The 16,287-nt window shown below is 36.9% G+C and overlaps 1 protein-coding gene across 7 annotated transcripts in view; it reads left to right on the forward strand.

Annotated features, from left to right (window-relative positions):
* Positions 1–16,287, forward strand: part of COL14A1 (collagen type XIV alpha 1 chain) — a 113,359-nt gene that overhangs the window by 76,600 nt on the left and 20,472 nt on the right. For all 7 annotated transcript variants that reach the window (XM_085053474.1, XM_085053475.1, XM_085053477.1 and 4 more), the window contains exons 32-40: positions 1,563–1,705; positions 2,545–2,654; positions 3,879–4,037; positions 8,032–8,109; positions 8,391–8,477; positions 13,476–13,529; positions 13,927–14,022; positions 15,272–15,325; positions 15,772–15,825. In XM_085053474.1, coding sequence (XP_084909600.1) covers positions 1,563–1,705; positions 2,545–2,654; positions 3,879–4,037; positions 8,032–8,109; positions 8,391–8,477; positions 13,476–13,529; positions 13,927–14,022; positions 15,272–15,325; positions 15,772–15,825 — 835 coding nt within the window. The remainder of the gene's footprint in view (positions 1–1,562; positions 1,706–2,544; positions 2,655–3,878; positions 4,038–8,031; positions 8,110–8,390; positions 8,478–13,475; positions 13,530–13,926; positions 14,023–15,271; positions 15,326–15,771; positions 15,826–16,287) is intronic.

The raw sequence follows: 16,287 nt of genomic DNA on the forward strand, positions 1-16,287 counted from the left end.
CTCTGCTTCATATTAAGTGGCACCAGAGAGAATCAGTGGCTCTTATGGATTACAAGTAGGAAGGTGTAATGAAAAATATTCTTTAGCTGAGATAAATAAGAAGAAATAAACAGTGGGAAGTTGAAAGTTTGTATATGGATTTCATCTGAGTGTGTGATTATGCTGTTTTGTCCCAGATGGAGCTATACTTTGTGGTGCTGTTTCATATTCTCCTTCTTTTGTTTCCTCCTGGGCATAAATGGACTGCGATGTCAAGGGATTAGTGTTTCTCACTTCTTTTTCCCTTTCTGCTTCTTTCTAATTGGATCTGCTGCATTTATATGCTATTCTCTAGCTGTCACCCCAGCCCAGTCTTACTGCTTCATTAGGCTTTCAGTCCTTTTCATGGTTCAGAGAACACCTCTCTCTTGATGATCCACAGGTATGTCTGAAAAATACCACTTGGCTTTGTCACCTCATCTATGCACTGAATGCCATTAGTTTTATTCTCCTTTTTGAGCTCTGTATCCCCAAACCTTGTGTTTAACCCACCCTGCTTATTGAATTGGTTTTCATTCTTGTGGAATGGACACACTGTAAAGGCTTTTTTCTTTTACCGGAGTTCCCTCTATTTCTCTATGGGAAATGGGCAGTGTACCATCACATTTGATCATCTACTGACACTGTGCAGAACATATTGATGATACATCATGGTTAACTCCCTTTTCAGCAAAAGTCATATCTGTACATCTTATATGTGCCAGAAACACTTAAGAAGGAATGGGTCTTATTTGGGGATCTTAAATTGTTTGAATGACTCTGAGACTTCTTTCAGATCCCTGTACTATGATTTTAAGGAATCAGACTAAATAACATTTAACATACAGTCAGTTGTCTTAGACACTCGTCCAAATGTTCCACTTCGGTATTTGACAACAAAAAGTTAAATTAAATTGGAAGTAAGAAATGAGGAATTTTTGGAAATGACATAACATAACATACTTCTTTTATATCATAAACTTCCTCTCTCTTCTGCAAAAATTCTAGGAAATCAGATTGTATTTCACTATGTGACCTGTTCTGACTTCACTTTCTTTTGTATTGGCTTTGAAATGTATAAACTCCATTCTCTCTATTTTATAAAGCTCTCTATAACAGTCTGTCACTCCTAATTTAATCCATTTATAATGGTTTAATGACAAAGGACATATCTATTGAGACTGGTCTTCCAAGTAATTTCCATTTTCATTGTCTCTTAAATCAGACAGTTGCAAAGGTCTTGAGAGTGGCTATTGTTTGTTAAAAGCTTTAAAAATAATTAATCTCAGCTTTACTTTCAACTAACCTTAGATTTGATCTTCAAATTTTTAAAAAAAAAATTTAAAAATTGTAAGTTTCAAGGGAAACAGTACTTTCTTCATAAGTGTTCTTTTAGAGTTATCAAGTAGATTTTGTAAACACTTCTCAGTCTTCATTTGTAAGGAAATATACAGAGTAATAGAAAGCATGTCAAGTAAAATTCTGATGCGCAAATCACCAGATTTACTGTTGTTTCAGTTTCAAAGACATTATTTCTCTTACAGGTATTTGCATCCTGAAGGTCTCCCTTCTGATTACACCATCACATTTCTCTTTCGGATTCTCCCTGACACACCTCAGGAGCCATTTGCTCTTTGGGAGATTTTAAATGAAGCATATGAACCACTGGTTGGAGTCATTTTAGATAGTATGTATTTGGTGTTCTATCAGTGATTTTAACGGTACAAATGATTCATTCTGTGTCTAGTTTTATTATTGCCAATGTTCCAATCTGCTACCAGAACAACCACCTGAATCTGGAAGGGGGTAATCTCTAATTCATGGTTTTTAGATTCAATTTAAGTGTGTTTAATTTAGAGTTAAATTTTGAGTTAACTGCTTTAAACTGGGTTCCAAAGATCTGTACTAGATGCAATTTTATGTGAGGCACTCATCTGCTTTTAAAATTTCCAGTACTCTGAATCTGATTCCAATTGAATCTGTCTTGATAAATGCCATTGTTACTGGGAGCAAATGTAGAGGCAGTTCAGTCTGGTGAATAGCAGAGTTAGAACCACAGACATGAACTCTTGGTGGCTCTTCATTTCTACTTGGTTTTACTTTCACAGTTGTGAAACAGGGATTATAATTTAGAAGGTTTTATGGTTGGGAAGATGAAGATGCTGTGATAGCTGTTCTTCATAACTGCCAGTTTGTCCCCTTGAAACAGGTGGGAATTAGGTATTTGGCTGGCTTGAGGAAGAGTTTTTCTTGTCCAGCTTCCATGGAGAACTGATGGGAGAGTAGAACCAGGTAGATGTGGGTGAGGTAGACTCAGAACTGTTGGCCCATCCTTCCTGTCGAGCCAGGGAAGAGCTTTTCTCTGATATAACTTGTTACTTCCAGGTCAATATATTGCTTATGAACATGTTTTACTAAGATTTGAGCTGTCATCTTTGATCTGTTGTTAAACACAAAACTGACTCTGTCAAATATTGTATCAAGACTTTTCTTTAACACAGAGCACCTAATTTTGATCTCACACAGATGGTGGTAAAACTCTGACTTTCTTTAACTACGACTACAAAGGAGATTTTCAAACTGTGACTTTTGAAGGTCCTGAAATAAGGAAGATATTTTATGGGAGTTTTCATAAGGTTAGTAATGGCAATAGGGAAAAAAAGCACTCTGAATAAAGGCTTGGGAGTTCTTAATGTTTTGAAATCATCTTCCATGAGGTCAGCTACTGCCAAAAGAAGTGTATTTTGCATCACCTACCTCACTGTCATAAGTCTCTTTGCAGTATTAGATTAACATTAAACAAATCATAGTTTTTATCACAAAGATGATGTGCTCAATTTTCATCTCATACATTTTGTGTGTGTTTTAAGAGTTCAATTAAAAATACTTGCCTTGAAAAGTAATGAAGAAATAAATCAGCTTTTCCTGTTAAGATTTTGATTGGCAGTATCACTCAAAAGAAAAAGAAAATGTCCCAGAAAAAAAAAATCCTTTTTCATCAGAGCTGTAATTTTAAAGTCTATTTTAAGGTCTATGCCGTGTTGAACATTTTTTTTCCATTTGAGAACTTGTAACATTCTTTCTGAAAGCAGGTTGAAGTGCTGGGATTGTAGCACCTGCTTGTTGTGAGGGGTAGTATTGTCGTTGACTTTTTTCCCTGATGTTTGGATCTTTCCTAAACAAAACAAACAAACAAAAGCCCTACGAGTTTGCTCATAACAGGACAGTGGAGCTAGTTCTCCCTACTGGGAGTGTCTCTGCTGCATCAGTGAGGGATAACAGAATATGATCAAAGCAGGAGGAAGGAACTTGTTTGCTTTGTTCTGCTTTCGGTAAAGCATTTTATGTGATTTGATTTTTTCAGTGTAAAAACTTCACTGTGACAGCTTTTGCTGTCAGTGTATAATTTACAAACTAAATTTTACTGCTTAGTTTTGGCTTTTGCAAGTGGCTGGCTATAATGGCTGTTATGGTGAAATCCAACGCTCCGTACAAGGAATGACCACATAAATCAAGGGCTCTATGGGATCTCAGTGGTATATGAACATTGTGTAGATCTTTTGCTGGGATAAATTATTTACTTACTGAATAAATTATGTAAGTTGCCAATTTCTAAGCAGATGTTCCAGAAATAGAAAGATAAACTAAATTCATTAAACAGATTAGAATTGTAGAATAATTCTGGTTGGAAGGAACCTCTAGAGGTCATCTAGGTTATTTGCTTTGGATTGTTCTTTGAATTTCATTAGCAAACATGGAGTTAGGAGCTCATTTCAAAAAGTGTCCCCCTTTTCCCAAGGGAAGAACACATCTATCCCATCTACTCCTTTGTATGTTACAGCATCTTCTCTTTTTCTTAGTTGCATGTTGTTATCAGCAAGACCACAGCCAAGATAATTATTGACTGCAAGCAAGTGGGTGAGAAGACCATTAATGCAGCAGGGAATATTAGTTCTGATGGCATAGAAGTGCTGGGGAGAATGGTGAGATCCAGAGGACCAAGAGATAATTCTGCACCGGTGAGTGGAATGATAACAATTCTTTCAAACATTTAAAATATCCTAAAAAACAAATGTTTGGGATCTTTGCAGTTAGTCTTAACTTAAAGCTAAGTGAATTCATATTTTAAATAGTAAAGTCCCAGCATTTCAGAAATTCTGCAAAAGCCTGCAGTAGTTGTCAACTTGGGCAAAATCTATTTTTTATTATTTCAATAAATGAAATAATAAGATCATCATCATTGAAATTTTATTCTCAAACACATATATAAACACAGCAGATACATTCAGATAGGACTAGTGTTTTAAATTTCGTTACATAGAGTAATGCAATGTATAACTCCTTTGCCAGGAATTATTTAAAATTTGTTTTGTAAAATATTTTGTAATTATTCCCCATGTCTGTTATTCCCTCTGATTTTTTGTTGGCCCCTTAGCTCACTGTGTGTTCATTAAACTATTGAACTGGTTTGGCACAGATGGTGCCCAAAAACTCCCATCTTAGTTTACCTAGCTCTTTTATAATGTAAGAAATTTTAAGTGTGAAAGATCTCCCCACTCCCCAAGTTTAAGTGCTTATTCGTTCCTCTGAAATTATTCTCCTAGAATACTCAATTACACTAGTAATTGAATATTCTTTTTGTGTCACAACCAATGGGAGTTTTCCCATTTTGTTTTGTTTGGGGGATTTTGACTTTTTTGATGAGTAGTAGTGTTTGCTAATTTTCTTTGAACTTTCTTGACCCTAGAATGAGTTTAGCAGAGAATGTGAACCTTGAACCAAGGCTCAATTTAAATAGGAATGAGGTTTCAAATATGTATTTACTTGTTAATATATGAAAATACACTTGCTTAGTAAAAAAAAGCCCTCGGAATAGGTCTCTGTACAAAAAAATGAGGTTTTAGGGCTCAGACTGATGGACAAGAATTATATGAAGCCTGTAAAGACAATTACACAGAGAAGCCTTTGTAGTCACATTCCAATAGAAACTGAAAAAGACAGACTTAGGAAATCTTGGAATTAGAGACGGCTTTGTAAAGAAGTGGAAAGAAATGTGTCTTTTGTTAGAACCTAGGAATCTATACAAGAAAATTCAGACTGCCCACTCACTGAAAAATTTGATTTTGTTCAAATGAACTGTAAAACTAATGTGAGACTAGAAATGTAGAGATGTTGATGAAAACTCTTTAGTAGCGTTAAGCTGTCGAGTATTTCAACATATACCAAATGAGAAGCAAATCAAGAAAGCACCCAAATACCATCCTTTAAAGTCTCCTTTCTGCACATTTTATTTATATTGAGTAGAACTTTTGTGAATAGTCACTCTTAAGACATCAATGATTTGGTTTCCTGCTCCAAAATTTGGAGGACATCAAAAGAATCTAGTAGGAAGCAGGATAGAGGTTCTCAGAACAGCTAGTAGATAATCAGATTTCTTAGTTTTAGAGATGGTTATTACATAAAAGTAAGCAGGCAGTTCCTTTGGAACACAATTGTGGATGTTTTGTTTTAACTGTATTCACATGGAACAGTTATGCATTCTTGGGATGTTTTTAGTGTATTTTTAAAATAAGTAAGTACAGTGCAGCCATTTGAATTTTGCCAGACATTTCAATCCTGAGGGAATATAATTGCACCAGAGGTCTTTTCCCATTGCTATATATGGTGTGCAATGGTAAAATGAAAAATTAACAGGGATGGATGGACGGACGGACGGACGGACAGATAGATAGAACAAAAAGGGGATTTTAGGCTGAAGGTACTTAGCCCATTTAACATTCCTGAATAATAAGTCATCTCTGAATTAGATTGTAGCCAGGGCAATGAAACCTGACTGGCATATGCAGCAAGTAATGTTTTTTATTCCTTCAGTGGGATTTAATGAAAAGTCCAACCTTAAAACATTACCTACAATTCACAGACCTTCTCTTTATTGATGTTTTCTCCTCTTTTGAACTTTAATTTGTTTGCCTGCATGTATTTGTACTGTTAAGAGTATTGTCTAATGTGGTCTGCTGTTGAGAAACCTTTGCCTGGTTAGATGAGGACAGGTAGAGTTTTCCACCATACTGATTCTGCTTGCAGGGCTGGATATTTAGAAAGCAAAATCATTGTGAATGCAGAGTATTATGAATAAATGTTTAACAGTAGCAAAGAAAGCTTTGTTTTGAGCTTTAGCTTGAGTCAGAGCAACCCACATAATATTTTAAGAAAAGAATATTGAATCATTCAACATTTGGTTGGTGAATGCAGCATTTCAGAAAATGTCTGTTTGCTCTTCAATTTACACCAACATGTTTTATTGCTATGGATGTCCAGATTGCCTAGTCCAGAGAAAATGAATGCATGTACAAGCCTGTGTAGGACTGTATAAATTTTGCCAGTGCTGTCATCCTTCCACTGTTTAGGGTAACAGAATAGTTTAGGATGGACTGGGTTACGGAAAAAAATGGCAATGCAACTCAGCTTCTGGACCTATGCTGCTCTCTGCAGAAATAGCTGTGCACCCCATTTCTGGGATGTCAGATTTGCTTAAGTGCAATATTGTGCAAATGCCCAGAGTATTCTGTGTCCCAGAGCAGTGTGTGCATGCATGTTCATCTGCTGCTGCACTCCAGCTAGTGAGTCTTCCTGGAGCTGGTGTCTTAGGGATGTGTAGCAAAGTTGGAGGCATCTCAGTGGCTCCACATGGAGCCAGCTTCCATTTGACACAGTCGTGGACACTTGCTGGACTCAGGGTGGATCTCTGTGGAGCCAAACTGAGAGTCCAAAAGCTGCCTTCATGCTGCACTTCAATTGTCAGGTGTTTAGCATGGTGCCAGCTCATGTGTGTCTGCATCTGCAGTTCAGCAAATCTACAAAGCAACTAATCTGCTGGCAGGCGAGAAGAATGACTATTTATATGAAAGTATGCCTTTATTTAAAATACAATATTTGACTTTTATAAGAAAAGAAATTAAGCAAACCTGAAGGTGCACATATGTAGTTCATTTAAACAGCTTTAGAAGCAATGCAGTTTTAAGAAAAGTTTTAAATTCATTCCTCTGTTCTGATCTTAAAATAATGCCACTGAAAATAATGGGATCAAACCCAGAGTTCTATCTCTAGCAGTTCCTAGAATTTTTTAACATGTGGGGTTAATTTAATGGGATGTTCTGTTCCATACCACTCTCTATTCAATACGCACATAAACAAGGCATGGAAAAAGAATAGAAATAGAAATAGAAGAAAGCTTCATCTCTCTATACCCCTTTGTTCAGTCAAGACTGTAAAGGAGAGAATTGGTTTTACCATTGAGTCCTATTTAGTATATTGTTTCTGAATAATAGCAGCCACTATTTTTAGCAAATGTGTGTGTTCTTGCAGATTAAATTCTTGTCCAAACCATGTTCCCAGACCTGTGATGGGAATTTTCTTTTCTGCCCAACGTTGTCATGTGTTGAGAAAGCTTTTCTCCATTCTTAAGCTGTCGTTGCCTGGGGATAATATGGATAAGAGAAGGCATATTCTAAAGTAAAATTAAACTGGAAAAAATGAGCAATATTATTTGTGGCTCAGCTCCAGTACAAGTAATAGTCTGCAGGAGACCTTGTCCCAGATAAAATCTGAACAACAGACTAGAGGGTTAAGAGGAATTATTTAGAGAAGCTGAGCTCTCTTTCGCCTGACTCTTGATGTCTTCTTTGCTTTAAAAAGATATTAGAAGGCACCATTGGGCAAAACAACGAATTTAAACAAGCAGTGGGGGATAATTCAACAAATGCACACAGCAGTTAACCTTGAAGAGTTTTGTTCAGTTAATGTCTGATAGTTCAGATGAGTTGGTTGGACACACGTTTGGTAAAAGCAGTGGATTTAACATTTAAGTGTGGTATTTGTGGCTTGCTGCTCGAAGTCGAAAGCCTTCCTCTGTCTGAGTGCCTGAATTGAGGTCGCTTTGCTTGCTGATGGCTCCTTTTTGCACTGATCTTACACCTAACAGTCACATTATACATCATCCTTGTTTTGAAACAGCTGCAGTTACAGATGTTTGACATTATTTGTGCTACCTCATGGGCCAATCGAGACAAATGCTGTGAACTTCCTGGCTTGGTAAGAAACCTCTTTCAATAACTGTAGAATTTACCCTCTATTTTCTACTTTATTGAGACAAATGTTTTATTGGAAATGTATGCTTCAAAGTTTTCAAAAAAGCCCAGCTCTTCTTGGATTACATGTCCTTTTGAAAGTCAATGAGATGTATTTTTCTAAACAAGTAGGTGTTTTTATGTACTCTGTCTTAGACTGTACTAAATACTATGTCTTAGATTGATAGAATACTTAACATTTTAAGTTCTGGACATCATTCTTCTCCTATATTTATTTTTTCATAGAGAGATGAGGAAAATTGCCCTGCCCTTCCTCATGCTTGTTCGTGTTCAGAAGCCAATAAGGGTCCCCTTGGACCTCCTGGACCACCGGTAAGGTTTTATTCAGCTTTGTAATGAACCAAGTAGTCCACTGGCCACCTTTATTCTAAAACATGTGAATACACTGCCATTGTATAACTAATAAGGTTAAGTTGCACTTTTAGGTGTTGGTAAAGAGATAAAATTATATTCCATTTATATCAAAGATACTATAAATAATGTAAAGAAGTATTATGCAAGAGCAGTTGGGACTGGATTGTTTAGACCCGAAACCCTTTTACCTGTCTGTAGCATTAGTAGATATGTCATAGGTAGTGCCATTTATTTTCAAATTTTTAATCACCTGCTGTCTACTCTAGCACATGTGTGTTAAATGTAACTTGGAGTTTAGCTTTCTGAAATGCTCAGTTTACAGTATTCTTATAAATTAAAGATATGGAGAATGCCACTTGTGTAGTATGTGATGAAAGAGGATTTTTCTGTCTTAAAAGGCTTATCGAAGTACAATATTTAATGGAAAGTAGAACTGGAAGTACAAGTTCTTTTGAGAGTTTTTAGAGGTGGAGATGTATCCAAGATCCGTGAAGGGAAGAGAGAATGAAATAATCTACCTTTGTGGAAAGTTGAATTTTTTTTTTTTTTAAATTTCCAGTGAATGATGAAATGTACACTGTTACTACTTTTACATCTGTTTAGTGGTGTTATTTTGATGGCACTCATTAAGAGTGTGCTGTGGACATGTTAAGTAGGTGTGTATCTAAGTTCCTTGTGTAACCAGTGGAACTTGATAGTCTCTTCTAGAAGACAGTTAAATAACTTTCCTCCCATGTCAGTGTAGTATCTTAGATGGAATTATTCTCCTTTCTCTTTATTGGTTTGTGGAAACTCAGACAGTGAATTAGAGCAGACAATGGAGATGCAGATCACTAAATTTTGATAACTCAGTCTTGCATCCCAAGGCTGATTTTCATCAATTTAGAAAGGTTACAGGCTCTGTTTGCAATAGTCTATTATTGGTTTGGTTTAACAGGAATCCTGACCGGGATATTTGTAGAATGGCCATGTATTTTTTCTGTTACAACTAGATAAATCTGATTGGCATCTCAGGACTGCTTGCTAAGTGAGTTTGAGACGAGGCTCTCTTTGAAAAGTTTGAACTGTGTATTTCTCTGCTCATACTGTGTCCTGGATGCTCCAAGAGCATATTTTTAAATGAAAGAGTGTTGCTGTTGAGCAGCTAGCAGAGTAACGAATGCATCGGTTCTCAGTGGCAAGAAGGAATGACCTTTATTGTTTTGATTTCATCACATTTATAGAGTTCTCAAAAGTCACCCAGATTGGTCAGTCAGAAGCCTTCCCCCAGGCCTGATTGGCCAGGTTTGCACTGCCCAAGTTCTGGGACACTGTTCCAAAACATCCAAACTTTATCTTTATTTACAAAACACAAGAAAACCTCTCATGGGAAAAACTGTGCTAGCCACAAAAGAGCCAGGGAAGAAAACAAAGGAAAATGTTTTCAAAGTACACAAATTACATGAGATGCATGTTTAACAACAAAATTGACTTGCACATAAGGAATTCACATAGTAGGTCCTAGCAGACATTAATCCTACTGACAACTTGGAGATTAGTCTTTCTGCAAGAACTGTTCTTCAAGCTCTGGTACAAAAACCTGGAAAGAAATTCAGGAGGAAATTCACTGATGAGCTGTATCTTGAACAAGGAGAAATTACTATGTTCTCCTATTTGAATATAGGTTATAAATCAAATATGGATTAAAGCTTTAATTTCCATATTTTAGCATCCATTTTGTGTTCTGTGAAAAAGACAATCAGATAATTCACATAAAAATGTCACTGAAATTGATTATTCTGACTGCATTTCACAGTAAAATGAAATATGTTTGAAAGTTTTTGACTGGAAGGGTATGTATTGCTATAATTTAAAAGATATGTGGATCAGGAATTGCTAAGGCTTAACTCAGCAGCAAAATAATGTAATTCTATGTATTACATTTAGGATTAACAATGTTTTGAATAGCATAGTGCCGAGCAAGAGGAAGCTTAAAATCAAGCAGAAAAATCACTGCCAAGGCAGGGAAATATGTGATTCTGGAACTCAGCCTGTTATAAGTGATGCTTTTTTGCCAGACAGTTAGATGGCATAGCTCTGCAAAAAAAAAAGAAGTTCAAGGCCTACGAAAAAGCAGAGCAAAAGAATAAAGCCAGTGTTCATCTCTATGCCAGCCAAAAGTCAGAAAGTCACATGTGCTATGTCTGGTCAGGAGTGCTCCAAGTCATTAAAATGTCGTGTGACTTTTCTCTACGCCAAGGATTCTTCTGTTTAGGAGATCAGAATCCTACCATGTAGCCAGTTTTAGACATTAGGTTAAAACCACTCCAAATAAAAGGCTTCTATTTGTTTGGGATAGTAACTCTAGAAAGAATTTTCAACCTTTTAGAAAATGAGTCACTTTGGGTAAGACAGTGTTGTTTAGAGTTAAGATTATCTGGCAATTTTCACCATTGGATATTGTTTCTATGGTTTCATCTTTGGCAGAATTTGATCCTGCTGTCTGAAGTTCCCCATACAAAGTAAAAATGAGATATCACAGAAATCTAATGCCTGCATTTGAAAGGAATGTTGCAGAGTTGAGGAAGGTGAAGGAGACAAAAGTATTGAAGGATTGTAGAAGTTTAATTGCAAAGAAAAAGCTTTCAGTGCTTCATAGGTCTTGATTATTAAAAAGAAATAAGGAGTGTCTTGATAACAATCGATTAAGACCCATTTCAAGGGGAAAGCACTGGCTACTAAAAAGTTATTCAAAATAAGGGAAGAAGGCATAACATAATTTTTTGGCTAGAAAAAGAAGCACAAAAAAGGAAAATTTGGAATTATTTACTCAAGCTTAGTAGTGCTGCATAATAAACACCAAAACAAATTTATGAGAAAAATGAGGGGGCCTCTTCTGACATTTTCATCTTAAATAAATGCTGTTCTGGAAATTGTGCTTTTAGCAAGCAAAGTTTCTGGGTTCAAAACATGGACAAGTGTACCAACTTCAGTGTGAATCAGAAAGCATGTGATTTAATGTCTCAGCATCAGGCTATTTCTAAGTATATATTCTTAGTAAAAAGCAATCTGTTTCTGAGAACAAAATGGGAAGAAACTCTGAGTTTGTTTATGTTAAAAAGTTGCCGTTAGTGGGCTGAGGAATTTTTAATCTCAGGAGTAAGGCAGAGAAAGGAGCAAAGACAGTGGGTTGGAATGCAGAAATATGAGTATCTGGAATTTTGCAACTGGCTATTGGAACTTGGTTCCATGGAGAATCTGGGATGAGATTTTAGGGTCAGAGCTGGCTATGGGTTGTGTCCATAGAGCTGTGGGATGGAAGCAAGAAGACTGAGGGATCTAGGAGAGGTAGTGGAAAATTGCTCTGTGATCACACATGTGAAGACCACATCATGATACCTTCATTGAAGAGCAACAGTACTCTGGCATTTCCAGATATTTCTGTTATTTGCATTCCTATTTAAAGTCTCATAGATACTGCATATAAGCACATTTTATATCTTTAACTGCTGTTATTTTTGTAAGAACTTTCTGTAGCCCCTAAAGAGTGCTTTTCAGTTATGGTGTCTACTTGTACAAGGTCCTTTCTGAGTACAAACATTAGCAGAATACCTGTAAAACTCATTTTTCAAGAGATTAAGCAATATACTCATGTAGGGAATGGATGGAAATTGATATGGCAGGGAAAAAAGTGAAAAAAAATATTTATGCTGTCCTAGAACAGGAAGCACATTTAGATGTTTTTGTAAAACACATTCATGCCAGCCATCCATAGATATATGGTACTCCAGTGTCTTAGATGATAGTAATAAAAAAGGCAACAGTTGTATAAGAAATGATGAACAGTTGTAGGCATTGCTGAAGAAAGCAAGAAAGAGAAAAACGTTCAAAAGAGCATTTTACCTAAGAATAGCTCCAAAGTAAACCATGGTGTAGGTCTAGTAGACTCTGGAGTTGTCCTTGCTAAAAACTATTCCAGAGTCATTAGAATCACAGAATTACTGTTTATGTCAGAAGAGACCTTCAAGGTGATTGAGTCCAGTGATTAACCCAGCACTGAAAAGTCTGTCACTAAACCATGTCCCCAGGTGTCACATCTACGTGTTTTTTAAACACCTCCAGGAATGGTGATAGTGCCACATCCCTGGGCAGCCTGTTCCAGGGCTTGACAACCCTTTCTGTGAAGAAATTTTTCCCAATATCCAATCTAAACCTCCCCTGGGGCAGCTTGAGGCCATTTCCTCTCACCCTGTCACTTGCTACCTGAGAGAAGAGCCCAACCCCCACCTGGCTACAGCCTCCTTTCAGTGAGTTGTAGAGAGTGATAAAGTCTCACCTGAGCTTCCTTTTCTCCAGGCTGAACACCCCCAGCTCCCTCAGCTGCTCCTCATCAGACTTGTGCTCCACCTTGAGACCCTTCCTCGTCTCCATTGCCCTTCTCTGGACAAGCTCCAGCCCCTCAATGTCCTTTTTGTAGTGACAAAAAGGCCCAGAACTGGACACAGGATTTGAGGTGTGGCCTCATCACTGCTGAGCACAGGGGGACAATCAATGCCCTGGTCCTGCTGACCACAATTTCTGATCCAGGCCAGAATGCCATTGGCCTTTTTGGAGACTCAGCCTTTAACAATGTGCTTTTGGTGAGAACAGACAGATGTGCAGGAGGTTTCAGCAACTGGAAGGGAATCCATGACCACATTTGCATCTATATTGTAGCTTTCAGAGTTATTTTGATTCTTACGCAGTATGCATTCTTGGCTCTAGAAAGCAGCCACATCTGTGTTTAAATCTGTTCTTGTGTATGGCCACACTTAACTATGTTGTCAGTTAATTACTCCAGTGGAAGGATATCGACAGGATATTTACTGATTCTTGAACACTGATTCACGAACAGGAAGAATGTGTTTGGGCTTCTCTGGATTTCATTTCTGTTTGAGAGTTGTGGTTTTCAGTGAGTCCCGTGCTTGTGCTTTGCAGGGTGGTCCAGGTGTCAGAGGTGCCAAAGGTCATCGTGGTGATCCAGGTCCAAAGGTACTTTGTACAGCACTCTACATTTGACAGATGCACAGGTTCTTGGTTTATCTCTGCTGTGTGGAAACCTTGAAATGAATTCCAGATTGTCTCTGGTGTTTTTTAGTAAAAAGTGTAGTGAAATGCCATTGGCATTTGCTGTGGCTCTTTACAAAACAATTACTTGTCCTGTTTGTTCCTTGATAAAAGATATAAAATTGAGAATATTGCTTTCACAGCATAAATCACCCTTTTTTTTAGTATATAAAGAACAGACAGTTTTAAATTGAACCCTAACTGCTCAATCATGTTAACTCATATTTCAGATGTTTTTGAGTCTATTGGTATTTAATTCTTCAAACAGAAGCTGCCTTTGTCCATATGATAAGAGTTTAACTTACGTCCTGTGCTACTTTAGGGACCAGATGGACCTCGAGGTGAAATTGGTGTTCCTGGACCACAAGGACCTCCAGGACCACAAGGACCCAGTGGACTTTCGATTCAAGGGCTTCCAGTGAGACTTAAAAAATCAATAGAATTTTTTTTCTGTGGTCTTTTAAACAGTAAATAGCTTAGACTAGACTGAAATAGCTTTTGGTGTTGTGATCAGAATCTGAATTTCAATATTTGAGGTGAAGTCACAGATGTGGGTTTGACCTGTAGCAAATGTGGGTTCAATGCCAGCATTTCTGCCTTTTTATTTTGATCTGAATTTTTGTCAGGTGAAAGTATTTGATCACATGTTGAATATGACCTGGGTATTAGCATCCAAGCCTGAAGTCAAGTAAAAATAAATTGCAGTGGGGGTTGTGACATGGCACCAGACCAAAATGTTTTTGGTTTTTTTTTTCTGGTTGTGGTACTGCTCATCACAGATCAGTTCTGACTTGAAAGGTGTACCCAAGCAAGAACACCACATTCTCTGCCAAAATTAAGCAATAATATTCTTTACATTATAAAATCTATCATCAGAGGAAGTGATGAGGCCTGAAGTTTGCAAAGCTGTTGTGAAATAAGTCACAGAATTTCATCATAAAGAAACATTGTTAGAATAATGAACCAGCAGCACTTCTCTTGTTTCATACACCTCTCCAGTAGATGGGTACAGACAAGCCTAGAAAAGCAGTAATATATTTATATATTTCTCCGCTAGATATTTTTTCAAAATTTACTACATTACAATACAATTTCATCTTTTTTCCAGTCTATATGTTATTGGTCTACCATATAATGATTTACCAAAGCTGTATATTCTTGATAATGTTGTCAGAGAGAATAATGCAGAATACTTTAATAAGAGTAGTTATTTCATAGAGAGATTGTTTCTGTATAAAAGCTAAAGTTAGTTCATTATCTAGAAAACTATATTTTTGTCATGCATTTGTACTGTAGAAACAAGTCTATTTTCCATAGAAAGCCCTTTTTTTTCACCATTGTTGGAGATCCTGCTGATGTGTGAAGTGAAACAGATTCCTTTGAAGGAAAAAGGAAATAGCTACCTTTTTTTTTTTTGCAGTGAAGTGGCTATAGTTTTGTCAGGTGAATTATGAAATCTTTTAAAATGGGCTTTATTTTCTATATTTGTAAATCCTACATTTTCATTTTTGCAAATAAGAGTCTGTATGTTTGCTTTCTGTGGAAGAATAATCTGTTTTCTTATTGATTGCTTTGTTGGTTTTTTTTTTAAAGAAGCTGAAAGGAACTATTAAAAGTAGAAAAGTAACTATATATTTGGTTTAATATGTGTGATCCTTTATTTGCAGGGGCCACCAGGTGAAAAGGGAGAGAAGGGAGATCTTGGTTTTCCTGGCCTGCAGGTATTCCCTATTGTACAACCTGTCACTTACTAAGTTTGAATGTTTGACATCATTGTGAGTTTAGGGCACATATTCCAAACTGCTGAGAAATGTGATGTTGGGGTGAATTTGAACAGAGGTTTAGAAAGAGGAGGAATCCAGGGTTTGCTGGTGCGCAGTGACCAATGCACTTGGGCCTGAAGAACTGATTATTTTCTTGTTTAACACTAAAATTGTGTCTCTGTAGAATCAAAACCTCTTCATTTTAATAGCATATGTTTACCAATCTGTCATTTCACAGAAATACCTTCTTTACTGAATTTCTTCTATGGCCCTACCCATAATAAAGTTCCCTAGTTCCATTTATCCAAAAGCATGTCATACAGTTTCACTGGAAAATTATTAAGTGGATTCTGTTAATTCTGTTAATTTGATCTCCTCATTTGCTCTCCCTTTATAATGTTTAGGGTGTCCCAGGAGCATCAGGTTCACCAGGAAGAGATGGAGCTCAAGGTCAAAGGGTAAGGTAAAATGAGTATGTTTTACATGTGTTTTGTTTCCATTCTGTAGTAGATGTTTCCCAACATGGTTGATTTATTACAATTCATGTCACCTCTGTCCTTTCTGGAGATCATCTCTCTTTGCCAATCAGCCCAGGAGGGAGGAAATCCTTCTACCCAGTGATGAGGGTTGAGATGTGTAATGGAAGCCCTGCACGATGCCTGTGCTTTATGCATTTGATAGGAGTAGGTGCCACTTGTGTTCAGCACTGCCAATAATCTCTTTGCTCATATGTTTAAAATTAGATGGTTCTTAAATGGTACGTAATTAGTATGCAATCCAAGGCAGTGATCTAAATTTGCTTTTTAGCTAATTAACGAGTAACAGAGACAACTACAAGGGAATTTAATTTTGAATGTAGAATGAGACCTGTAGAAACTATTGACATAAGGAAAAGGTGAAAAATAATACCAAAATTTAGT

The sequence above is a fragment of the Lichenostomus cassidix genome, chromosome 2 (assembly GCF_008360975.1).
Source record: "Lichenostomus cassidix isolate B80296 chromosome 2, HeHo_3.0, whole genome shotgun sequence".
Lineage (NCBI taxonomy): Eukaryota > Metazoa > Chordata > Aves > Passeriformes > Meliphagidae > Lichenostomus > Lichenostomus cassidix.